The sequence below is a fragment of the Poromitra crassiceps genome (genome assembly GCF_964638095.1).
Source record: "Poromitra crassiceps genome assembly, chromosome: 18".
NCBI classification, from domain to species: Eukaryota; Metazoa; Chordata; class Actinopteri; order Beryciformes; family Melamphaidae; genus Poromitra; species Poromitra crassiceps.
Genome location: NC_139636.1, coordinates 3,030,226 through 3,056,361, shown reverse-complemented (window position 1 = coordinate 3,056,361; position 26,136 = coordinate 3,030,226). Strand labels below are relative to the sequence as shown.

At 43.8% G+C, this 26,136-nt stretch overlaps 2 protein-coding genes across 2 annotated transcripts in view; one reads left to right on the top strand and one right to left on the bottom strand.

Moving 5' to 3' along the window:
* The window catches only part of tmtc3 (transmembrane O-mannosyltransferase targeting cadherins 3), a 37,570-nt gene extending 15,768 nt beyond the window's left edge, over nt 1-21,802 (bottom strand). Inside the window, exons 1-7 of the mRNA XM_083654916.1 lie at nt 21,741-21,802; nt 20,482-20,695; nt 19,992-20,210; nt 11,827-11,926; nt 7,198-7,313; nt 5,397-5,569; nt 339-591 (exon numbers count right to left, since the gene is read on the bottom strand). Of these exons, the coding sequence (XP_083511042.1) occupies nt 339-591; nt 5,397-5,569; nt 7,198-7,313; nt 11,827-11,926; nt 19,992-20,210; nt 20,482-20,670 (1,050 nt within the window). The 5' untranslated portion in view covers nt 20,671-20,695; nt 21,741-21,802. The remainder of the gene's footprint in view (nt 1-338; nt 592-5,396; nt 5,570-7,197; nt 7,314-11,826; nt 11,927-19,991; nt 20,211-20,481; nt 20,696-21,740) is intronic.
* Nucleotides 21,803-23,705: 1,903 nt separating this feature from the next.
* Nucleotides 23,706-26,136, top strand: part of cep290 (centrosomal protein 290) — a gene marked incomplete at its 5' end in the record, with an annotated part of 47,585 nt that continues 45,154 nt past the window's right edge. Inside the window, 3 exons of the mRNA XM_083654148.1 lie at nt 23,706-23,849; nt 24,072-24,125; nt 25,413-25,559. Coding sequence (XP_083510274.1) covers nt 23,706-23,849; nt 24,072-24,125; nt 25,413-25,559 — 345 coding nt within the window. The remainder of the gene's footprint in view (nt 23,850-24,071; nt 24,126-25,412; nt 25,560-26,136) is intronic.

Sequence of the window (26,136 nt, the reverse complement as noted above, 5' to 3'; positions counted from 1 at the left end):
TGTGTGTGGTAAGTTTGTTTAGTCTAACGCCCACTTTAGCCGCTAGCCTAACACAGGGAGATCTGGAGGTTGGTTTAAACACCAGGAAGCGCTGTAGCCAACAGATTAATAAAGTCCACTTCCTGCCCTGACGTGTGGCAGGGTCTTTGTTTCTTTTAGAAGGGTGGAAAACACTGCAAGATATCCTGTATTTCTTAAATGAATTATATCCACTAAACTGAGAATGTAGGCTTAGACCTATTCTCAGCCAAGGTCACAAATACAGCATACAGAACAGATTCAAGTCTGACCTCTGAACTTTGCTGACCCAATTGTAGGACCCTCCTAGTACTACTCACCATGATGACGGTCTTGGCAGAGCTGTGTCTGTAGCGCAGGCTGTGGTAAGCCAACAGGCCCAGTGAAGAGTAGAATAAGAGGGTGGCCAGGTTGCGGAGGTCTAGGACCGACTCAACCAGGGGGATGGTGCCCATCGTCCAGTCGCAGCAGAGCTCTGAGGGACTCAGCAGCAGCCATGCGTTCACAGGAAGTAGGTAGTTGAACGTCAGTTGTCTAGTGGGAGTGGGGCTGACCGCTGCCGGGTTATCGAATCTACAGAGGAAGAGGCAGAGAGAGCAGTATACGAGGAATCAGGAGGTTGGTAAACAAACGGGCTTCAACAGACTTCCGGGTGGAACTGCCGTTGGTTTAAACAGCAGTTCATGGTGAAACCATGCCCTCTTTGAACTCTAACTGCTCCTTCACACTTTAAGCTAGACACTCCATATAAACTTTAAACGAGGGACCACTTTTAGGACTATATCACCTTAATTCATCTTTAATTTATCTTGTGTACTGTTTATGTTTTATGCTCTTATGCCAGCCTTGAGTGTGTCTCACTCTAGCAGGCTGTACTTTTGACAAAATTCCCACATATTAAAACTGCGACAGTTCACACAACTTTAATACTACATACATATATTATTCATCAGACCCTTGAGCTACTTCTGCTTTCACTCACAAAGAAATACAATAATGATCATATTTGTACGATAATTTACCACCAAAACCAATAGCATAGCCTCTGGTACGATAATTCGACACTGCCCAGACCCAGAATGCATTTCGGCTGAGAAGAGAAAACTCAGTTGCCTTTAGTGGGGAAATGGCGGAGCTGAGTTTTCTTGTACTTTCTGTTTAGTTTGAGCTCTCTATCTATAGTTAATATGGCACTTGATGAAGTTTTTAATCGTTTCAGCGGTCAAACGTAACTAGTTGACCCCCAATATGCAATCGGTTTTTCAAAATAACGTCTATTTGCAAATGTAATTTTGGAGAGCCGTCAGACCGCACAGCGGACCGACCACCTCAGCTCGTGTAACCCAGCTGCAGAATGGAAGGCAGTGGATAACTTTATTGTTGGAGACGGTCACAAGTGGCACTCGCTGTAGAGGAGTTTTAGCTCCAGACTGAGGGGAGGAGTTTTAGCTCCAGACTGAGGGGAGGAGTTTTAGCTCCAGACTGAGGGGAGGAGTTTTAGCTCCAGACTGAGGGGAGGAGTTTTAGCTGCAGAGTGGAAGACATGTAGGCTTCTGTACTGCAGTGAGCCGCCTCTCGAATTACGCACAGACGTTGGGCATACATACGGAGGTAATGATGACCTGAGTGTTTATTGTGTATTAAAATTGTCACAGGTGTTATTGCTAGATTTGCGGGTTTTTATGTGCGCGTGCCAGAAGCTTAACAAAAAACAGTCTAGATGCAGCTATGTGTGAGGGGAAAACAAAAAACAAAAGAGAATCCTAATTACTACATAAAAGTCCCACCTATTAATGCAAAGTGATGTCTAACCTGCACCATGCTCTTTAAGTAAAGAGGCAGGCAAAGTACAAGAACAGCACGTTGACTCTGAAGAAGACAGTGTACGTCGAAACGTTAGTCTGCTTGCACCTTATTAAATTGCTCAACTTTGACCGTGTGCTCCAGATTGCTCCTTTCTAACAGGTTCACTCAGTCCCACTTCTGAGGCACTTCTGGCTTGGTTCGTCGGCTGAAGCACGGATATTCCCTCTTTGTTTTACAAGAACAGCACATTAAACACTTGAACGCATGCTTGAGATTTACATTTCACAAGAGCGTGGGGAGAGTTTGTTTTAATGGTCAGAGAAGGCCAGTTATCCTATAATAAAACTGCCTAGGTGGGCGGGCGGTCGGGTAGCGGTCTATCAGTCACGATTTGCGTCACGAAAGTGACATTGGGCTGGGGCCGACCGTTACCACGCCACCACGCAAACACAAAAAGTGGTTTATCTTCAGAACCGTTTGTCCGATCAATTTCAAACTTGGGGAGTGCGCTTAGGGGGACCTGATGGAGTGCTATGCCAAATTTCATGCAATTTGGCATAGCGCCACCTACTAGCAACACAAAAAGTGGTTTATCTCAGAGTGCAGTGCAGAATTTCCATTCATCGGATTGATTGACTTCAAACTTGCGGAGTGCGCTTAGAGGGACCTGACGGAGTTCAGTGCCGAATTTTGTGCAATTCGGTATAGCGCCACCTACTGGCAACACAAAAAGTGGTTTATCTCAGAGTGCAGTGCAGAATTTCATGCAATTTGGCATAGCGCCACCTAAAACCTAGAATAAACACAGGTGCAAGCAACACACTAATGAGGGTTTCCAAATTCCAATCATGGAAGTTGGAAACCCTAATTAGTGTTTTGCTTACACCTGTGTTTACCCTGCCTTTTCAACACAAAATGGCCCCCGTGAGAAGGGTCTACTGATGTCCATTCAAAACTGTGTGTGGTGTCATGTACCAAACACTTTCAATCCATTTTTACACACTCGTTTCCCAGCATCTCTATGAGCCTTGCCAAGAACAGGCTGTTTCTGTTGCTGCGTCTTTAAGGCTCATAAATATTAACAACCCTCTGTTCTGATTGGCTAAGTGTTTCCAGAGTTAAAAGCAAGAAACGTTGCACCCATTCCCTCTGTTCCAGGGCGCTGCTTGGCGCATTATAGCTTTGTAGTGCATCAATTTCAAAAATTCCTTTTCTGAGTTATAAAGCATAAATAAAGCTGGAAATAAGGTTGTAAAAAACCAGTATTATCCTTTAACATTTGAAAATAAAAATAAAATCTCTAACAGCCTTGGTGATGGCAAAACTTTGAAAGGAGGCATTTCACAAACCTCTGAACATGGGAAAACAGCCTGCTCTCTGAAAAATTAAGGAATGCGTCTTTATTGTGTGTTTTGACTCCATAGCCAGCATCAGCATCCCATCCCAGCATCCTTAAGCCTTATCGCTCTTCCTTTGGTGTTCATGGTGACGTGAGCGCCTGCAGCCTGTAGCCTGTATTTGTCACACACGTCAGATACGCCCGACACAAAATAGTTCCAACATGGTTCGGGGGGCGACCTCTTTGGACATCACCGATACCATTCACAACGAAGATGGTGATAATCGTCATATGCAGAATTGTTATGACTGGTGTTTTCTGATCGCACAAATTCTCTGAGACAAGCTGGAGACAGCTTTAGGATTACCGCGACTGAGGATTAGTACATCCAGGCTAATCTTCTGGAATTTTATCTTTGAGATCAAATGCCATCAGGTTGTGTCTGTGCAGATTTCCTGTACAAACAATTTAGAGTTTAGACGCAATAAATACGTTATTCAGTAGGGCTATTAAAATTTGTCTTCATGGTGTTTTAACTGTTTCGTAGTTAGAGAAACACAATTTCTAGTTCATGTTAATCTCTTTACTGGAATTTACCTTCAGGATGTGTACAATCAGTACTTACAGTATTTAAAAACATATACAACACAAGTCAAATATCTGTCTCTTGGTCCAACTCAAGCTGTGATTTTGCTGCTACAAAAGACCTTACACATTTACACTCACTAACATCTTTGCTTCAAACAGCAGAAAGCTGCTTCTGTCTGTTCTTTTGCCTTTTTTCAACTTCTTACCTTTTCTCCCCAGCACTTATTTCTTTACCTTACAAGTCTCTGCCATACAATCACTATGAGGATATGGGAATATCTGTCAAATCAATGATCAGGATGCTGTGGCTTTGACTCTTGTCAGAACGGTTGCTTATAACTTTTGCGATCTAGGAATTGGAACTTACTCTACTGTGACACTTCATAAGCTTTGAATAAGAGCAGCAGCGTCAGAAGGTGTAGAGATGGAACGATAAGCCTATCCCACAATTCATTACTATACGCGATATACACGATTCAATACATCCACGATACGATATAATAAATACAAGTTCAGGGACAATGAGGTCCGACTGTGCGGGATTATGTTTCTTTCTGAGCCAGAAATCTTTCTAGCGACGTCATTGGCTTAGAGTTCTCAGTTTCAGCCCGAGCCCGAGAGGGCCCAAAAAAGGCCGTCAGGGCCGGATTCGAGGCGACAAATTATGGTAATTGCTCGGGTCGGGTAGGGCTCGGGCTGTGCGGGGGAGGGGGTGGAATCTGTGTGCATTTACAGTAGGCTAATTTTTAAATGTGAGCATTCAGCGCTGTCCATGGTGCTGATTACTAATTTTAGAGTCAATCAAGAGGTTTTCTACTTAGTTCATCCAAAATGTCCTGTTTGCTGTAGCTATAAGGCAATGTAAGCTGCTACCTCAGCTTTAGAGAATGCGTTTGACCAATGGGATATAGTCAAACAGAGGCGGGGGCTGGGGTATCCTATCAAAGATAACAAGGTCAGAGAAGAGGACATGACAAGATGGAAGTGACAATAAAAAATAAGATAGCCACAGGTGAATTATACTCTAGTCTCAAGAGAGGGGAAGTCAGACGTATGGAAGCTGGGATTGGATGACTTGGACACTACCTGGTGAAGATGGGAAGCTGGGATTGGATAACTTGGACCCTACCTGGTGAAGATGGGAAGCTGGGATTGGATAACTTGGACCCTACCTGGTGACGATGGGAAACTGGGATTGGATGACTTGGACACTACCTGGTGAAGAAGGGAAGCTGGGATTGGATAACGTGGACACTACCTGGTGAAGAAGGGAAGCTGGGATTGGATAACTTGGACACTACCTGGTGAAGAAGGGAAGCTGGGATTGGATGACTTGAACCCTACCTGGTGAAGATGGGAAGCTGGGATTGGATAACTTGGACCCTACCTGGTGAAGATGGGAAGCTGGGATTGGATAACTTGGACACTACCTGGTGACGATGGGAAACTGGGATTGGATGACTTGGACACTACCTGGTGAAGAAGGGAAGCTGGGATTGGATGACTTGAACCCTACCTGGTGAAGATGGGAAGCTGGGATTGGATGACTTGGACCCTACCTGGTGAAGAAGGGAAGCTGGGATTGGATGACTTGAACCCTACCTGGTGAAGAAGGGAAGCTGGGATTGGATGACTTGAACCCTACCTGGTGAAGACGGGAAGCTGGGATTGGATAACTTGGACCCTGACGATGACCAGTAGCAGGGTGCTGATGATGAGGACAATGAGCTTGAGGACAGTCTGCAGCACAGCGTAGGGGAAGCAGTCTTTACCCCGCACGACCTGAAGAAGTGTGTCCAGCAGCACGGGCAGGGTGAACTGAGAGAGGCAGAGAGAGAGGAGGGATGGACTCAACCTTACAGCACAGACACCTTTTCAATGCCAGAATTTCTACATTTTCTTAACGTCTTGACTCCAGTGGAAGACTTTAGTAAGACTATTCTGATATAGAGCTGAAACAATTAGTCAAATAATCGATTGACATTAATCGATTACAATTCTGATAATCGATTAATCGTTTTAGTCATTTATCAAGTAAAAACACCAAAGATTTGCTGCTTTCCTCTGTTTCATAACATTATACTGTATAATGAATACTCAAAGGTATTATATTTTATTATATTATTTTAAGTAAGCAATTTTAAGAATCACTTTGGGCTCTGGTAACTTGTGATGGATGTGTAATTTATTACATTTTACAGACTAGATTAGTAGAAACATTATCACTAGATTAATCAATAATGGAACAAACGTTAGTTTAGCCCTATTCTGATTATACTTCTGATTATTCTGTGTCCATAACTATGATGTCTAGCCTTAAGTGTATAGGGGCTAAACAACAATATCTTTGTGCAATTGCAAAACCTTTCATGACCTGGACATCGTCATTTTCCATACCTTTGGAAACTTTCCAGACATGCATAGGAACTCTGTGCAAAGCAAAGCGATCCTCCATGGGGAGTCTCCCTTCAGAACTGAGGTTGTTGAACTTTGTGAGCGATGAGGACTTTTCTTTTTCCCGCTGACCATTTCATGGAATTTAACCGCTATACAATATGAAGACTATCCAGTTTGAAGACTGTCTTCATTTCTTGAGCCCTGGACCAGAGGAAGGCCCTAATGCTCTGAGCCCACACAATGGCAGTACTATGAAGCATAAACAATGGTGAATTGATATGGCCAGATGAAGTATTCTTTTGTATTCTGCCACAGATTCAAATGTAGGAGCGCAGAAGTAAAAATGGAGAGATCTAAAAATCACGCTGTCCCTGCTTAGATAAGCCAGAGGCTGACCGGGGGAAGAAAGCAAGGAAACAGCTGCTTGCCATCACTCCTTTTCAACAACCAATAACATGTTTGGAGGCAGTTAGGCAAAAGAAGAGGAATTAGGGATGCACATTTTCCGCAAATTCCAAACTCGATCATTGCTAACGTTAACAATCAATCAATCGATTACGGTAATTGTAATTAAAAATACAAAATTTTCCAAACCATACCAAATGCGTTTTTTCCTCAATAAAATGTTTATTTATGCAGCAGCAACATATTGTATATTTCTCACAGCATTGCATAGCATAGCCTACGCTATGAAACACATAAAAAACGTGGAGGCATAACTTTTTAAACATGTCAACATTTGCCCAGAATCCCCGTCACACCCGCGCAGGGGCTCACTTACCCAGTGATATCATTGCGCCCTCTGGAGGATCATTGAAAAATGATTTGAAAACACCATTTAATGCGTTGCTTTTTGTTTTTGTTTTGATCGAGTAATTTTTCTTTGCTCGAGTAAATCCGTAACAAGCAATTAATCGAGTTTCGATTAATTGTGTGCATTCCTAAGAGGAATAAAAGAACAGTATAGCTAAAAGCCAGGCGAGAGATGTTGTTGTAGGCATGACCAACTGACGGTGAGGCAAACAAAGAGTGACGGTTTGGATCCTTACCCCTTGTGCCACAAACACCTCATGAACACAGCAGATGCCGACGACAGTGATTCCTTGCTCCTTACATAAAGTTGCTGCAGCCACCAGGACCACAGTCAGCGCAATGGGGGTCCAAACTGAAAGATGAAGAGTAATGTGAGTAGCAGATGAGCCAAACACAACATGGCCTCTGACAGCAGAGCTTATCCTCTTATCTTTATTATGGATACCTCTCTGCAAAGTGCACACGCTGGCAAATTCTCAAGACAACTGCATGACTGCACACGGTTTTCTTCCAGGAGATGATAAAAGTCTTAAACCAAGGTCAATAGATAGGTGCTTGACTGTTGGCCACGAAGGTCAAGCACACGCTCTCTCTCTCGTAACGGACAAGCCCGTCTTTTATTGTCACACGAACACCACAACACATGCATGCGGCCACAACACACTCATGCTGACGGTGGCCGGTGAAAAGTGTCCTCTGCATTTAACCCATCCAGGCATGTCCTTTCCTCCGAGGGGCAGGCCAGGAGCAGTGGTCGCTTTCTCGTAAAGCGCCCGGGGACCAACTTCGGATGTTGTCGTCACTGGTCGGATGACGATGACGATCTGATCTTCTGCATGTTTTTAGTGGGGGGGTTACTGTATATACGGAGGAGCCCCCTGTGGGAGCACGGGGAGAACATGCAAACTCCACACAGAGAGAAAGGCCCTTACGACGAGATAACCCACCTGGGGCCGGTTGCACCAACTGGTCTTAACTATGCCTGGTCGTAACTCCTACGTCGGTCTTAGTTAAGACCATGGATTTACGCCTGTTGCACCAACACGGCTTACTCTGGTCTTAACTACGCTGGTCGTAGCAATGCGCGTTCATGTGAATTGTCGGGGAATGCCCTCTGATTGGCCCACATGTGCCTCGCGCCGTCACCCACTACTGTATGTGCGTCACTACACCCTCCCTCCTCCCACCCCCCTCCTCCTGTGGAAGCCCCGGGGGAAAATGGCGGCGCCCATTAGTGTCAGGGAGTCTGAATGAAATTGAATGTAACGTTCCCAATTCTATGTATTAAATTCTAAAAGAATTAACGCCAACATTTGGGAAGGCTAAGCCACACAAGTAGTTAGTTATAATCTAACGTCGTGCTTTCAAAGACGGCGAACTGGCGATGTTACGACGATGACGGTCAAAAAGGTCTCCGCGGAGATCTCTGTTACAGGCTACGCCTCCTCCTGACGAGGCGTAGGAGTTACGCCTGGTCTTAGTGAAAAGAAGGCTTAAGTCGTCTTGGTGCAACCGGCGTAGCTGTAGGTCGTAAAGTTACGACCAACTTAGCTTAAGACCAGTGTAAGACCAGTTGGTGCAACCGGCCCCTGGGCAGTAGTCACTGAAGATATGGGGGGGAACACAACCACAGCGCCCACAGTGTCCCAGGCGAGAATCGAACCCAGGACCTTCCAACTGTGAGGCGACAGCGCTTACCACTGCGCCACCGTACCCCCGTACACATGACACGATGTATGGGGAAAGTATTTGAGTCCAAACTAAGATGAAATAGCAGCATTAAAAGCCCAAGTGGAATTAGGTCTTGCATTTAGAATCTCCTTGACCTGCTCAGACCAGCTGGGGAAGGTGGTAGCCTCAAGGTTGGAGATCAGGGCTTGTGTCCAGAAACCAACCACTGTTCCAGTGCAGCTGCTTAGCAGATATCAAACTACACTGGAGCTGCACTGGGCAGCTTCTATCAAATTGAGTATGTGGGCGAGGTTTGTTTGTATGTTTCAATTCAGTGTCCGGCCACAGCCACGCCCTTTCAAGGGTCATCGGGCTGAAACTTTCAGGCGGTGTAAAGGCCACCAGTGCCGCGGTGCGGGTGACCTGACAGGGCCAGATTTTTTGAATAAGGCTAATTAGCTAATGATGTGATGTCATCAGTGATGATGTCAAAGGTGATGTCACTGCGCACGCGCAAGCACACGCACACAAGGCAAGCCTCACCGCTCGTTATTTAATTAATTGATTCGGTTTGGGTTTGAATTTACGTTCAGAAATAACATTTAAACAGCAATAAGACACACAAAAACAAAGGCTATAATGCAATCATCCAAGAAATTTATTTTATCGTTATTTTATCGTTACTCAAATTGGTGGCTTTATCAGTGCACTTTGCTGTCGCATTTATGAGCAGCATGATGTGTGGTGCGGGCAGATGCTTTCAGATTGATAGAGCCTTTGGTGAAGCCGTTTTTCTTATCCACCTTTTCACAGATGGTGCAGAACATTTGATCTTTTACATCCACATTTTCAGTCTGACCCATGAGAACTTCTCCTGCCATTCTGGGTTCAATCTTCAGGAGTAGCAGGAGCGTGACACTTTTCTGTCGTCTTTCTGGCCTCGGCTGAAGTAGCCTACTTGCACCATCATTACGTTTTAAAAAGAACTTGCCCAGCAATGTGTGCTTTGCCATTTCCATCTCGTCAAAGCGCTGTCGGCCGTCCGCCGCCGCGGGATTCTGCTGCAGCGCAGTGTGCCTACTAAGTATGTTGCACTACTACAGTAGTTTTAACTGCGTTTAGAACACGGCTCTCTTGAATACTCTATTCTGATTGGTCAATCAACAAGATTCACCGGTCATTATTTCTCGACAACCGACCGCTGCTCTGCCACACCTGGATTAATCAGTTGATAAGAGCTTTTTGTCAGCAAGACACTACTAATTAGGCCAACCAGTTGCAGCTGTGGTGTCTTGTGTGCCAATTACGAATGAAACCGCTTTGTCGTTGAAAACGCTATTAAAAAATCTATTTGAATAATTATTTTTGTCAGATTATTGAATGATTTAGTTGTAGGCCGTGTTCTAAGCGGGATAATGTATATTGAGGCGGTGATTACTGGGAAATAATAACCTTCAGGTGAACCATTAAGCCCTCCGCTACGCGTCGGGCTCAATCCACCTGTCGGTCATTATTTCCCCCGTAATCACCGCCTCAATATACATTATCCCTTACATATAGCCTAGCCTCATTGTCTACAGCATTTTGAATGTCTACAAATGACACTTTATTTTGTGCTGAGCAGGCATTTTTGTTCAAAAAATAATAATCGCCTAGCTCAATTCTGAAAAAAAAAAAAAAAAAACGCCTGACTCTAATTGCCGTCTTTACCGCCTGGGGTCCAAGTTGATTTAGCATAATAAGCGGCCGGGCCTTTATTGACAGAATTACGGTAAATAAACAGGCAAAAAAAACACGAATACGACTTAGGAATTCAGTTACTACAAAGAAAACCGTGTGCAGTCATGCAAGCTATCAATTATACTGTATTTGTCACACATCAATTAAGTCGAGAACTCTTTGTGTGTGTGCCACTCCCCAATTTTACCAAAACAAGCATCTGCCCACCAACAGTCTGGAATGAGTTCCCGGCTGCGCCACGGAAGTTAACCAGTGTCACAGAGAGCTGCCAGCAGCCTGAGGTAAGCCAGTTAACAACCAGGTGGCAGCAGTTGACATCACAACAGTCTGCAGGAGTACAAGTATAGCCAGAGGGGAAAGACAACCTCCTTCACAGGTCAGAGCCCGACCGATACTGGATTTTTGAGGCCGATACTGATATTAGCGAGTAAAAAATTCCGATATCGATATATCGGCCAATATTCTTATATTAAATATACACATTATATTACACAATGTTTTTGCAATGATCCCTCAAATATCAAACACTTGACAAAGATATGACTTGACATGACTTGAGATATGTAATGTAGGCAGGATATTTTACAGCTTATCAATCAACTTTGTTGTCCAAAATGACATCAATGCAATGAAACAGTCAACTGAACTGGGGATTGAATAATTATAAATAACTAGAAATACAAAAAACACAAATAGAACAAATATAAAATATAACTTGAATTAAGAAAAAAGATCAAATCTACACATCATGTTGGCTATGACTTAAAAAAGACAAAATAAAAAAATATCGGCATATCGGCCAACATATCGGCCAATATCGGCCGATAATCTCGCTGGACCGATATATCGGTAGGGCTCTAGAAAGCTTGTGGCATTATGTACCTATTGGTTTGTCGCGCTGGAATGTAAACACAGAATCAACAAGGCAGTCGGAGGAGCGCAACATCGCGGAGGACCTTCCAGGTCAAAGGTCATGGATTAATTTGTGTCCGGACTAAACAAGCATTCTGTTGTTGCTGTTTTTTTATTACCCGTTTCTGAAGAATCTAGGTAGGTTGTGCACAAAACAATAAATGATGCTTATCTCTTTTATGGCACAGGAGAACAAAGACACACAAACATATTTTGCCTTCCATGGGCCACACTGAAGAAGGCAGTCCGCCCAAAACGTTTGTGTGTCTCTTTGATTCTTGTGCCAAAAAATATCGAAGATAAGCAGCATTTATTGTTTTGTGTGCACTGTGCAACCTTCCCAAATTCTTCCCCAGTTTCGCAAAAGATCTGCATCAACAAGCAACTTATTTCATGGTTCTGTATTGAACGGTTTGCAAAGATATCAGTGGTCATGATGCACACAGAAAAACATACGCATCAAAACAGACGTGCTGAACACAGCACATCTCCCAGTACATGGGCTGCAGGAGCAGAGTGGTGATGAGGGACCTCAGACTTACCGATGGAATGGTCTGCGCCTGTGGAGCGAGTGTAGGCCAGGAAAGCAGCCAGGAGGAAGATTGAGGAGAGGAGCTCCGCTCTGCCAACCACACCTGTGACCTAATGACACAACGTTGTAGTAATAGTAGAAGTTTAGTCGTAGTGCAGTAAATTAATATATCCCACTATAGGACATTTCCTTTAGTACAGATACACACACACCTACAGCCACATAGCGCACAAGACAATACATGAAAATAAAGCCAAATTAATAATTAATAAAGACAGGTGTTTCTTGTCAAAACAAGACTTTTATCAAACAAGAATTGTCTTTTCTTTGAAGAGAAAATGAGTGCGACCTGCAGAAACTACAATCCATGTGTTTAATACCCAGGTCAATGGAATGCTTCAATCCAGCTGTGAAAACAGGTCTATTGAAGTCCATAGGATTACAAGCACATCAATTATTTATCATTTTATCACCATACAGCAGTTTGTCTAACAGCTGCCTCTGCTATTTGTATAAATGCTTACTGCCCCCTTGTGGCAGAAATAACAGTCTTGCTACCATCACACCTAAAGGCTTGAGGCAAGGAATTCGATCTCCCCTAACACCCCCCCGCTACACACACACGCACACAAACCACACACACGCACACAAACCACACACATGCAGTAAACCACACACACGCACACAAACCACACACATGCAGTAAACCACACACACGCACACAAACCACACACATGCAGTAAACCACACACGCACACAAACCACACACATGCAGTAAACCACACACGCATACAAACCACACACATGCAGTAAACCACACACAGGGTTTGACAAGGCACTTGACAGAGAGTCTGATTCCACAACAGCTTCCCAGACAAGCAGGCAGACAGTTTTAACAGCGCAAAAACCATTATGAGCCTGAAATGTTCCTTACTGCTGTGTGTGTGTGTGTGTGTGTGTGTGTGTGTGTGTGTGTGTGGAAGGGGGTAGTCAGCACACACTCCACTGCACTTATTTCTATATAAAACTAGTCCAATGACAAGAACAATGGAAAAAAACTGACATGCTTCTGTACTGAATGAATATTCAACACACAGCATCTAGGCTTACAGTATAAGCCTAGTGTGCAATGAGGGTAATTGAAGCCCCCCAGAGGTCACCTGGTACAAAAACCATGCACACAGATTTGTAATATCTATGTTGATAACATCAAAGAAGGGCGTCGTTTAGGCCTATGTACAGTATGTACAGTGAGAAGGGCGTTTAGGCCTATGTACAGTGAGAAGGGCGTTTAGGCCTATGTACAGTGAGAAGGGCGTTTAGGCCTATGTACAGTGAGAAGGGCGTTTAGGCCTATGTACAGTGAGAAGGGCGTTTAGGCCTATGTACAGTGAGAAGAAGGGAGTTTAGGCCCATGTACAGTGAGAAGGGCGTTTAGGCCTATTTGTACAGTGAGAAGGGTGTTTAGGCCTATGTGTACAGTGAGAAGGGCGTTTAGGCCTATGTACAGTGAGAAGGGCGTTTAGGCCTATGTACAGTGAGAAGAAGGGAGTTTAGGCCCATGTACAGTGAGAAGGGCGTTTAGGCCCATGTACAGTGAGAAGGGAGTTTAGGCCCATGTACAGTGAGAAGGGCGTTTAGGCCTATATGTACAGTGAGAAGGGCGTTTAGGCCTATGTGTACAGTGAGAAGGGCGTTTAGGCCTATGTACAGTGAGAAGAAGGGAGTTTAGGCCCATGTACAGTGAGAAGGGCGTTTAGGCCTATGTGTACAGTGAGAAGGGCGTTTAGGCCTATGTGTACAGTGAGAAGGGCGTTTAGGCCTATGTACAGTGAGAAGGGCGTTTAGGCCTATGTACAGTGAGAAGAAGGGAGTTTAGGCCCATGTACAGTGAGAAGGGCGTTTATCCCTATGTGTACAGTGAGAAGGGTGTTTAGGCCTATGTGTACAGTGAGAAGGGCGTTTAGGCCTATGTACAGTGAGAAGAAGGGAGTTTAGGCCTATGTACAGTGAGAAGGGCGTTTAGGCCTATGTACAGTGAGAAGGGAGTTTAGGCCCATGTACAGTGAGAAGGGAGTTTAGGCCCATGTACAGTGAGAAGGGCGTTTAGGCCCATGTACAGTGAGAAGGGCGTTTAGGCCTATGTACAGTGAGAAGGGAGTTTAGGCCCATGTACAGTGAGAAGGAAGTTTAGGCCTATGTACAGTGAGAAGGAAGTTTAGGCCTATGTACAGTGAGAAGGGAGTTTAGGCCTATGTACAGTGAGAAGGGCGTTTAGGCCTATGTACAGTGAGAAGGGAGTTTAGGCCTATGTACAGTGAGAAGGGCGTTTAGGCCTATGTACAGTGAGAAGGGAGTTTAGGCCCATGTACAGTGAGTGAGAAGGGAGTTTAGGCCCATGTACAGTGAGAAGGGAGTTTAGGCCTATGTACAGTGAGTGAGAAGGGAGTTTAGGCCCATGTACAGTGAGAAGGGAGTTTAGGCCCATGTACAATGAGAAGGGAGTTTAGGCCCATGTACAGTTAGCCATTACACACAGCTTGGCAAACATGCAGTATAGTGAGCTGTAATAGCCTTTAGGCACCTAGAGCATACTGTATATGAACCATAACCATTGATTAATCACATCAGTAGGTCTCATTTATGATGCGATCTGTGTTTTGGTGACAATATGAAACCCATTTACTCCTTATAAATCATGCATGCAGAAAAAACATGTTAATTAAATGTTATATTATGCAACTTCATGGGCCGTTGTGGTGTCCCTGTTTGACATTATTAATATAAATACAGTACATGTACAAATCCGTGTGCAAGGTCTACTAATCCACAGGCATGGTTTAGGGTTCCATACGCATGGTTTACCAATCGGTGCCCGCCAGAACAGCCAAAGAAATGCCACATTCTTATACTGAATGATGATTGTAAATAAGGTCAGAATCAGAATCAGAATCAGATATCATTTATTCGCCATTATGTTATGTAACATATAGGAACTTGTTTTGGCATTAAGGTGCATTAATCTTTTTTCACATAAGAGCACAGTAACGCCACAGCAGCCATGGGCGGCGCCGTCTGTCACTGCCACTGCAGTGGCAGTTGTAACTGTTCTTCCCGGCAATGTGGTCAGATGTGGGAGTGCGCGCAGAGCGGAGCGGCGTTGTGTCTGGGACTGACCTTGTGTGGAACCAGCACTTTGTTTCTGCTGGTTGAGCACAGAGTGCAGAACAAAGAGCAGGTTCCCTTCATTGGTCACACCAAAGTGTCAAACGCTTTCCCACTGGCACCACCCGTTTAATCAATCCAAACCTATGGCGGTTTTTTACTCCCCTCTCACGCGTGTATCTTCACCAGCTTTCATAAACTTTGTTCCCACATTTCTGTGCTACACTACGGAATCGGTGCTACATTGTGATAGAAAGTAGATTGCTGTTCATGATTGGAAAAAAAAAAAAAAAAAAAAAAAAACTTGGTCGCATTCCATTGGCAAATGTAATATAATACTTTGCTTTGCTGAATATGATTGGATAAAAAAATGCAGCAAAAACAAAATCTTTTTTTTTTTTTTTTTTGGGTCGAAAATACTTTGTGAATCTAGAACGTCCATATGCCGGAAATCCGGCACCTGGCCGGACATCTTTAAGCCCTGATTTCATGAGTGATGTGCATCATCATCATAATAATATTATTAATCATAATAATCATAATAATAATAATCATAATAATATATTTGTAGGAGTAGTCTGTGGGACATCAGGATTTTGATGAGGCGGGTGTGTTGTTCTCCATTTGGCCAAGATGTGGTCATTTATAGCTGTAGAAATATTCCACTGGCTCTGTTTTATTTCTCTTGATTTAACAGAATATAACAGTAAAAACTCAAATGTGAGCCATAGCAATTTTCTCTGTTTCCTCCATCGATCAACATCAGCTTACAACATGTGCCGCCGGCCGGGATGTGTTGTGCTCTCCACAGCCAGACTCCACAAATGTGCAAAAAGCTACCGACTACTGTTAGCTCAATTCAGTCCAATGACTCAGACCACAAATCACATCTTTCTCCCTCTGCCTCCCTCTTCATAGTGAGCCTTCTCCTAATGCCCTTTTAGGACCTTTATATACGAGGGATCAGCCAATCAGCATTTTGGTAAACAAACCACTGGGTGGAAACAGCAATGGAACCCAGACCCTTTCAGTTTGTAAACAGCATGATGTATTTTGTGGGCGGAGTCGAATTCGTTGCAGAAAGTTACAACTTTAGAAACTAAATATGGAAGATCCTGCCGCCTCCTCCACATATTTTAAAGCTTCGCCAGCAACAGACAGGTTATCTTACACAAATAAGCTATAACTCTTTCAATGGAGTGAGGTTTCCTGACCCGTACTCACTGTCAGGATGGGTCTAGGAGCCAATGCATCGCCAAAGTTGCAGTGCCGCACATCGTCATATTCCAAGTGGGAATGTCCAGCGTCTAGACGCATACGGCACACAACGTCTTTTTCCTGTATTCCGGGGATCTCCCTCGTTTCGGCTTGAGTTCCGCGGAGTTGTTGTCGCGCAATTACCCCTGTGACGTCGACTGTAAAAAGGGTCTGAGCCAGCCTTGAGTGTCTCACTCTAGCCGGCTGTGCTGTTTACTATTATAAAAACTGCGACAGTTCCCACAACTTTAACACGACATGCATATATTATACATCAGACTCTTGAGCTACTTCTGCTCTCACTCAGAATGTCAAAATATAAGCAATGTGATGTATAGTTTTTGAGATATTAACGTTTGTTTGGCGCACAACTCATACTAGTTAACTGCCGCAGGGTTCCGCATTTCTGGGTGGTTGTGATGTCATGCTGATTCGTCCTACAGGACGAAGTATACCGTTGTGGAATATAGCGAATAATTTGCATCTGATGATCTTAGCAGATGCTCCAAGAGGACAAAATAAATAAATGTAAGTCTCCATTCAGAAAGACGGATAACCAGAAAACGTACTGAGAAAGACAAGGGGACACACAGGGACTCTTTGTCCGTACTTATCATGAAGGGACCTTCAGTGCTTGGAGCATAAATGAAAAACAAATGATCCGTTGAGAGAGAGATTCCAGACGGAGATAACACGGAGGGCCTCTGCTGGACTAACTCTAAGGGCTCATTTGTGAGGCAAATGGTCTCCTTTCAAGAAGTCTGAGAGACGGCGCTTAGATTAGAGAACATTAGGAAGATTGGCGCAGCGGTGCACAGTGTGTAACAGTAGCACTCCACCCCAAGAAGCAGAATGTTTTCTTTGTTTTTCTACTCTCTGGTCAGGGCCTGTCTGGTCATCAGTTCAGCTGTGTTGAATAGGATGAAATACAAGTCCTAATTGGAGGAAGAGGGTTTTAATACAGGGCCTGTGGAAGGGAATGGGGTCAACGAATACACCGAGGTTTTTGGTTTCACATCAGGTTCAATTAGCTTCTTTTTTTCTGCCCGTTTGTGTTCCTGATCGCATCTATGAAAATAGATGCAACTCCAAAAGTTGCTGTCTCAGAACCAATCTGAAAACATGGTACACATCTATAAAAAAATAGCCTGTTTTCAAGAATTCAAATACAACATAGTGCATCGCCAATCACACCAGCTTGCATTAAGTGTCAGGTGTGTGTACGCGCTCAGATCGGATGTTGGCAGGTCAGTTGACTGGTTAAGACTTGAGACATCAAAGGCTGTCAAATATTTACTGAAGTTTTTAAGTGACCCTTTAATTTGCCTGATACTCTAGGTTAATTCTGGGGAAGGTCACATTTGAATTTCTCAAAGTTTCAGCAAACAAATATACATTTAGTCCTGAAACTATTTACAAAGGTTTAACTCGTCAGGCTGGCTGCATTGAGATCTGATCTCAAAATCAACATTCGGAGGCGACCTGTGTCGTTTCTCAGTTGTGTGTGTGCAGTGCACATAGTTCAGTTGTGTGTGTGCAGTGCACATAGTTCAGTTGTGTGTGTGCAGTGCACATAGTTCAGTTGTGCGTGTGCAGTGCACATAGTTCAGTTGTGCGTGTGCAGTGCACATAGTTCAGTTGTGCGTGTGCAGTGCACATAGTTCAGTTGTGTGTGTGCAGTGCACATAGTTCAGTTGTGCGTGTGGCGTATCCAGTACATAGTTCAGTTGTGCGTGTGCAGTGCACATAGTTCAGTTGTGTGTGTGCAGTGCACATAGTTCAGTTGTGTGTGTGCAGTGCACATAGTTCAGTTGTGCGTGTGCAGTGCACATAGTTCAGTTGTGTGTGTGCAGTGCACATAGTTCAGTTGTGCGTGTGCAGTGCACATAGTTCAGTTGTGTGTGTGCAGTGCACATAGTTCAGTTGTGTGTGTGCAGTGCATAGTTCAGTTGTGCGTGTGCAGTGCACATAGTTCAGTTGTGTGTGTGCAGTGCACATAGTTCAGTTGTGTGTGCAGTGCACATAGTTCAGTTGTGTGTGTGCAGTGCACATAGTTCAGTTGTGTGTGTGCAGTGCACATAGTTCAGTTGTGTGTGTGCAGTGCACATAGTTCAGTTGTGTGTGTGCAGTGCACATAGTTCAGTTGTGCATGTGCAGTGCACATAGTTCAGTTGTGTGTGTGCAGTGCACATAGTTCAGTTGTGCGTGTGGCGTATGCAGTACATAGTTCAGTTGTGCGTGTGCAGTGCACATAGTTCAGTTGTGTGTGTGCAGCGCACATAGTTCAGTTGTGTGTGTGCAGTGCACATAGTTCAGTTCTCAGTTGCGTGTGTGCAGTGCACATAGTTCAGTTGTGTGTGTGTACTGCACATAGTTCAGTTGTGCGTGTGCAGTGCACATAGTTCAGTTGTGCGTGTGCAGTGCACATAGTTCAGTTGTGCGTGTGCAGTGCACATAGTTGAGTTGTGTGTGTGCAGTGCACATAGTTCAGTTGTGTGTGCAGTGCACATAGTTCAGTTGTGCGTGTGCAGTGCACATAGTTGAGTTGTGTGTGTGCAGTGCACATAGTTCAGTTGTGCGTGTGCAGTGCACATAGTTCAGTTGTGCGTGTGCAGTGCACATAGTTCAGTTGTGCGTGTGCAGTGCACATAGTTCAGTTGTGCGTGTGCAGTGCACATAGTTCAGTTGTGCGTGTGCAGTGCACATAGTTCAGTTGTGCGTGTGCAGTGCACATAGTTCAGTTGTGCGTGTGCAGTGCACATAGTTCCTGCCACAATCTGGATATTCCAGTCAGTCATTAATTTACCACGGCCCCAAATTTGACATGAGCCACGGTCGCCCTTTTATGCATGAAAATGGAGGCTGTTAAAGGAAGGCTTTGCTGATTTTCAACCTGCTTTGTATCATTATAATCTCTGCAATATAAAGCAGATGGACAGGGCTTACCTTTGGTGTAGGTTTCCTGCATCGAGTAATCCACGTTTGACTGCCTGCAGAAAGCCCGCCGCTGTCAGCATGGGTCATTAACCCTCGTTAATAAGGCTGCCCCTCGATGAGATCCTCCGTGGATGTGCGCATACAGAATAAATAAAAAGAAACAATAACAGCCGCCCTCGAGCAACAGCCGTTCCCTTCCACATCCAGAATGTCCAGAATGATGCACAACACGTCATCCTGGACACAGAAGTGCTGGGATAAACTGCGGAGCTCTCGGTGCAGGCAAACATGAAGACAAGGTAAAGGCTGCCCATCTGCATAATGACTGATATTGTAATGATACAAAGCGGGTAGAAAATAGGCAAAGCCTCCCAATAAGTTTTTGCCGCTGAAGATGCTCTCTGAGCAGGAGGCATACAAAGCCAAAAGTATGTTTCCTCACACGGAAGTTCTTCAGGCACTCTCTCTCTCTCCACTGGGACCATAAGAGCACTGAGGAATATGATTTGTGAATAAAGCACAAGCACTCTCCTCAACTGCAGCCTGTTCTACTGGTTTAAAAAAAAGAAGAAGGGAGAGCTTGTCTTGCAAACGGCAACATATTTCTTGATTATCGCAGGAAAAACAAATCTGATCTCATATTATCTCACCACAGGGATGTAATCTGTGGACACATCAATGCAACCTGATCTGAGATCTGGCAGTTGTGATTGCTGAAGTTGCATTGAAAGGACAGGTGTAACACCACAACTTGTTTCCTGCCATACTATAATAACATTGCATCACTTGACTTCATTGGGTAAAGTGAACACTTACAGCTTCAGTGTGGACGGGGTGCACGGCAAACAGCAGTGCCGCCACCAAGCTGGAAGTGTTATCCAGAAACAGACGGCACACCCTCAGGAACAGCACGCACACCGCGGCGTGTAGCACCACGTTGAGCAGGTGGTAGGAAGCTGCGCTCAGCTCACTGAACAAGTAGTTCAGCCGGAAGGTGAGTACAGTCAGGGGTCGATAAGATTTATGGCTCCGCTCCTATAGACGGACGTAAACATGCTGTCAGGTGCAGGTCACTAACTGGTTAGAGACATGAAAGGTTGTCAAAGTTAATTCGGGAAAGGTCACATTTTCAGCAGACATAAACATTTCACTCATGAATCCACATCAAATTGCTAATAACTAAGTGGTGAAAGTAATTACAGGTGTTTAATAACCAGGTCATTACAAGTTTGAAAAATGCCATCTTAAGTTAAAGATTGTACTGCTTGGTAAAGCAGAGAAGGGTGTCATGGACCATTATATTCACCTCAGACATGGGCGTTCCCCAGAAGTCATTGCGGAACAGGTTGCGGAGAGGGGTTGAGGGCCGCAGGTCCTTGTTGTCAAGTATTGCTGAGACATCGTCAAACACAAAGCCACAGGACAGACTGTTCCAGTAACATCCCACCACCAGTCCAGTCAGAAGCAACATCTCCTTCCATGACACGACAGCCATCGCAGACCAAAGGCTTCATTGATCACTATCCAGCAAAACAAAGAGGTTACCAGATCACAAAGTTAGGTGACTCTGACTCACTATGTGTGATGCAGTTGTCTTGTATTGTAGAATAACTTCAAAACTGGACTTTTGTGTTTTGATTTTGTAGAAAGTCATGGTATTTTGTCCACATACTGTAATGCCCTACACTGGGAAGTACCTGACAAATCTGCGAGCTCATGTTTTATTTGCTCGTGCGATGTCAGGCTAGTAATGTCCTACTAAATAGGCCAAGAAAGTTCACCAACAGCCTAGGTTTCAAAACTATTCTTTGTCAGTTTGGTTACCATCTCTCTGCAATCACTATCTCTTATGATAGGACTGCATATTTGATTTGGGCCACCTTTTCCATCCAAGTCTCCTGTGACTGTCTTAATGCATTCAAGCATTTAACCTACTATTAAATTACCCAGCTTATCAAACTATGCGATATCTGTGTGCACTCTATCCATTCTATGCACTGTCTCGTACACCTAGTCATGTTGGACCAGAGCGTAGCCTTATCGCACTTACTCTAGTTTCTCTCTCCTGACTAGAACCTTGCTCGTGTTGTATCAAATCTCATGTGGTACCTCTTCTTTGGATAAAAGCGTCTGCCAAATGACAACTGTTGTAATTATAACTGACGTTAAAGTAGCTAGCTCACAGCAGGTTAACTGATCTTTGTCTGTGACGAGGCTAGTGATGAGTGACAGTCAAGGTACTAGCTAATGTTGCTCAGGTCAATTAGCTGACTTGCTGACGTCGGGGAAGTGAATACCACCAGCATAGCTTTAGTTCGTCGTTGCAAATTAACAAAGCAATGAATCTCATAACGCTACATAATATCCTAACATTGACAAATAGATCAACAGCCTAGCTAACCAGCCTAGCACAACGCTAGCGTTACTTTAGCAGCCAGTGCTAGCTATACTCTATTAGGTAGCCAGATCTTCTCTTCTATTCGTTTTTCGAATTTCCTCTCGTGTCTACAGCTAACACGTGCCTGTAGAGCTCATATCGAACACTTTGAATTTAGAAAAACATACGTTAGAGTACAATTCAGCAAGCGACATTCCACTTGTGCATGTTAGCTCTTCAACGACCAACCACTTCCGGTGCAGAGTTGAACTAACGTTAGCGTTAGCTACTTAGCGTTAGCTAGCATGTTGGAGAATGACTGAGGGCTTGTTACAATAAAGAAACGTCAGTCTGATATATTGGTTATTCATGAATATGTTACGTTGGTAAAGCTAGACACATGAGACCAGTTACTAACGTAACCAGCTTGATTTTCTACTAAAACACCGGGAGCGGCTGTTTTCTCGGCAGTTGCTTTACGACAGCCGTAAATACGTTGTACGTATGTTTACGTTTGTTAGCAGCAGTTGGCGTCAAACGGTAACCTAGCAGCCCAAGCATCGCTTCAACGTTTAACTACATGCATACACTAACGTTATCGTTAGCATCCCCACGGAAATGCATTACCTAGGCTAACTAATTATTTCGCAAGATAACCATTAACTTGAGCCTACTCAATTCCTGGTGAAATCCCCAGAAACCTGTCAAGATGCCTGCTGTTCTTGATTGGGATGTAGTGTCGAGGGTTGACCCAGAAACGCTTTGTGAAAGTGAAGACAGCCAAGCGGATTCTGTCAATAATATGCTGCTGATGGTAATTATCCCCAGTTCTTCCTTGTTTAACTGGTTTTTGAATGTGTGGTGACGCGCTATGGTTTAGCTAGTTGCCCACAGGACTAGTGCTAACAATCCATATGTTTATCCAACAAGCTCTGTCAGCTATGCCCCAAGATTGTTCTGCATGTCTGTCCTCCCCTCCACATTTACTTGTTGACCTGAACAAGTATTTGTGGAACACCACTGCTCAATGCAGACTCTGCAGAGCAAACCCTGCCAGATTAAATCGAGATCAAAAGACAGTGAATCTGACTATTTCTCATATTAACCCATGGTTCCATGCAGGCGAAACGATGGGAGGTGAAGGATAAAACCCCAGAGGAAATTATCCACGGCTTCAGACTTTTTCAGGCCCTGCTGAAGGTTTGTTGTTTTATATAAGTGATTTCAGAAGCATTTGATGTGATCATCATCATAGAAACAACGTGAGACTACTTTGTTATTAATGAATGGTCTTTCTCTCTATTAGAGGAAGAATCGGGAACTTGTCCTTGCCTATGACCTCATCGAAAACACTGGGTTAGAGCAAGCTAAAACTGGTTAGTGTGCAATTCAAGTTTAATATTCAAAAGATTCCGTTGTGATTTTGCTAACAAAGAGCATCTTTCACATTGTTGACTAATTTCTGTACTGTAGAAAAGGAACTCCTTGACAAGGTGCTGAGGCTGGAACAAGAGCTCGAGGTAACTCTTCTCAGCGCTGTCTGTCTGTCTGTCTGTCTTACAGTATGCACCTGTCTGACTACATACGTACATATTATGTATGTACTACATACCAACAACATGCATGCGTACATTATCGAGGCATTACTGTGGTAGAGAATTAGGAGAAAAAAAAAATTACCTACATTTTTCAGTGGGATAAATGCAGATAGCAGAGTAAATGTGAATGTCCACTCCACACTGATGTTGGAAATATGGCATGTTAACAGGTTTATTTGCACTGTAGGTCACAGTTCATAGTTCATGCTGCTCTGCTTCCGGCAACAGTGCCAACAGCCAATCAGAGGGAATCCTCGCTGCAAAGGGGATTGGGGATTGGGTGGTGGGACTATTGAATGAGAGAACCTAAGAGGATTACAGCTAATTCTTTGCATGCTCAGCCATTTCTTCTTGTTGTTGCATCTTTCATCGTGGATGTTTTTGCGTATTGAGAATTTCCTCTGTAATGAGAAAGTTGTTCTTTGTCTGAGAACGTGCCACTGATAAGTAAATGCACGAGTTAGTGCTGTAAACAGATGGAGATCAAGCGAGTCTGAGAGTGTTCTTGGTGGGAGCCGGTGTTTAGCCGTTTGTTTGCTGTGTTTTCTGTCCAAGATGGCCCAGCGCTCGGGTACGGGGCGAGACACCCGCTTCCTGAGAGATGAGCTCCGGCAGCTTGAGAGCCAGTTGGAGGAGAGTCAGAGGGAAGTCGCCCAGATAAAGAAGGAGATGAATAAGGAGAAGAAAACCAACGAGGAGGTATGAGCTCATTACCCATCATTCCGACAGCTCAGCACTACGGATTCAGTATTCAGTAAAGTTTTACACCGCAACACCTAAAAACTACAAGGGACGCACGTGCACATACTGGAACAAGGCTATTGCAGTCATGCCTTTCCAGATGTTTCTTGTGTGGCAGGTCTGGTTAATCTATCTGGCACCTTGTTTCCACATTTGATTCTTTCCGTTGTGTTTTTCTAGTTGATTGTACGAGCGGAGGAGGCTGAGAATGAGACCAGGAAAGTGAAAAGAGAGGTTTGTGACAGTCGACGACTTCATACAGATCATAAAGCGTTCTGAAGTCATCTTTTCATTCATCTGTTCATTCTCTGTAGGTGAAGGTCACCTCACTGTTCCCTGTAATTCTGTGACACCTGTGTCCACCTTCAAACTATCCTCTAGTGTCTCTCGCTGTACCATCTTTCTTACATCACGCAAGTGTTTTCTCCACTTTCATCATTTCTTTTCTTTTCATCTCTTTCTGTTCCATCGCCATAGACAAAACAGCTTAAGAAGAAGGTAAGAGGCAGTATAGTCAAGTAAAAAGTCTATCTAATGACTCTTGGAAGTAAATATGAGTCTGGTAGAATTTTGTATAAATATAGTAGTATCAAGGTTCAAGTGAGGTACAGTAGGATGCACACAGACTCTTAAGTTACTGTGTAGAAGGTTAGATTTTATCATTACATACTGTACATACATACCGTACATACATACATACATACATACATACATACATACATACATACAGTATATTGTAGCAACATGGAGTTGCTGGATGTGTGTTCAGTGTCCATCTTGCTAAGGGCTAGAAAAAAATAATTTAGATATATTTTTTCATATAATTATGCCAAACTTTGTAGAAGTTAAAATGTTACCACTTTGTGTAGAGCAGACAACCACTCAACAGCCTCTGTGATATAGAGCCATTGTATTGCTTTGATTTGTTTGGCTCATGATGAGTGTACGGTGGCCAGCAGGGACAAAGTTTGGCAACAGGCAATACCACTGTATAACAGTGCTATTTAAATGGTATTGCCTCAGAGGTTTTATACTGGCATTTAGCACTTAATGGGTGTTAATTTCTGCCACTGTGTGAGTTTGTGTGCATAGTGAACATTAAACAAATAAGATGTTTATTATTGTATGTAATGTAGTGTGTCTTGACCAGTGGTTTTCAAACTTTTTGTGGTGAGGCACACCAACGGGCTAGACAAAATCTCAAGGCGCACCTATATATCCATGCAAAATAGCCCCCCCCCCCCCACAAAGTAATCCAGGAATCCTTGAAATAACTTTTTTAGGGTATATAATTTGCCTCTGTATTGAGAAATGAGTGCATAAAAACAGTACTGATATAGTCAATAAAAAAAACACTAAACTTTTTGTCTAGTTTTTGGCTTTATTTGCAATAATAATGTATGGTTTGTCACAAAATCCCAAGGCACACCTGGACTTGCCTCACACCATTTGGGGACCACTGGTCTAGACTAGTGTAGTTCTTCTTCTGTGTGTAAGCCTGCCCCCCCTGTTCCATGACAGAACGAGCAGCTCCAGCAGGATGTGGACTTCTACCGCAGAGAGCTGGACCGCAAGGAGCCCGTCCTGTCCCGAGACGAGAGTGCCGAGACCCAGAGGAAGCTCACCTCAGCCAACCGCCAGCTCTACCAGTGCATGGAGGACCTTCAGGTACTCCGCAGTCCACCCCACAGCATGGCACAGCACAGCCAAGCACCATCCACATACTGTAAACCTGCCAGTGTCAGTGTTAGTAAGTACGTAAGAAATACTTTATTTGTGTAGCACTTTTCAAAAGAAGAGTTATATTAGAAAGTGCTTTACAACAGGAAATAAAAACTATAGGCAGGTTACAAACAAAGAAACAAATAATAAAACAAGGCAAGAGAAAACCAAATAAATTAAAACAGATAGTTGGTCCTGGTTAGGAGCCTTGCAGCTGCATTGAACAGGCTGTAGCCTGGACACAGTTTTGTCACTGAGGCACGTAAACAGAAGTGACAGTAATCCAAATGTGAGAAAGTAACAAGCATGTAAGTATCTCCATGTGCTTTGCTTAGCTGAGTTGACTGATTTACTGTAAGTGTGGCTATGTTATGGAGTTGGGAGAAAGCAGGATTTTTTTTACATGCAAGTTAAAATTCTGTGGGTCACAGAGTTTGTTGTTTGTACAAAGTCTTGAAAGTTTGGAAAATGCTTAATTTTAATGTATGTTTTCAAGGTTAGGAATAGAGTATTGCAGAACTGT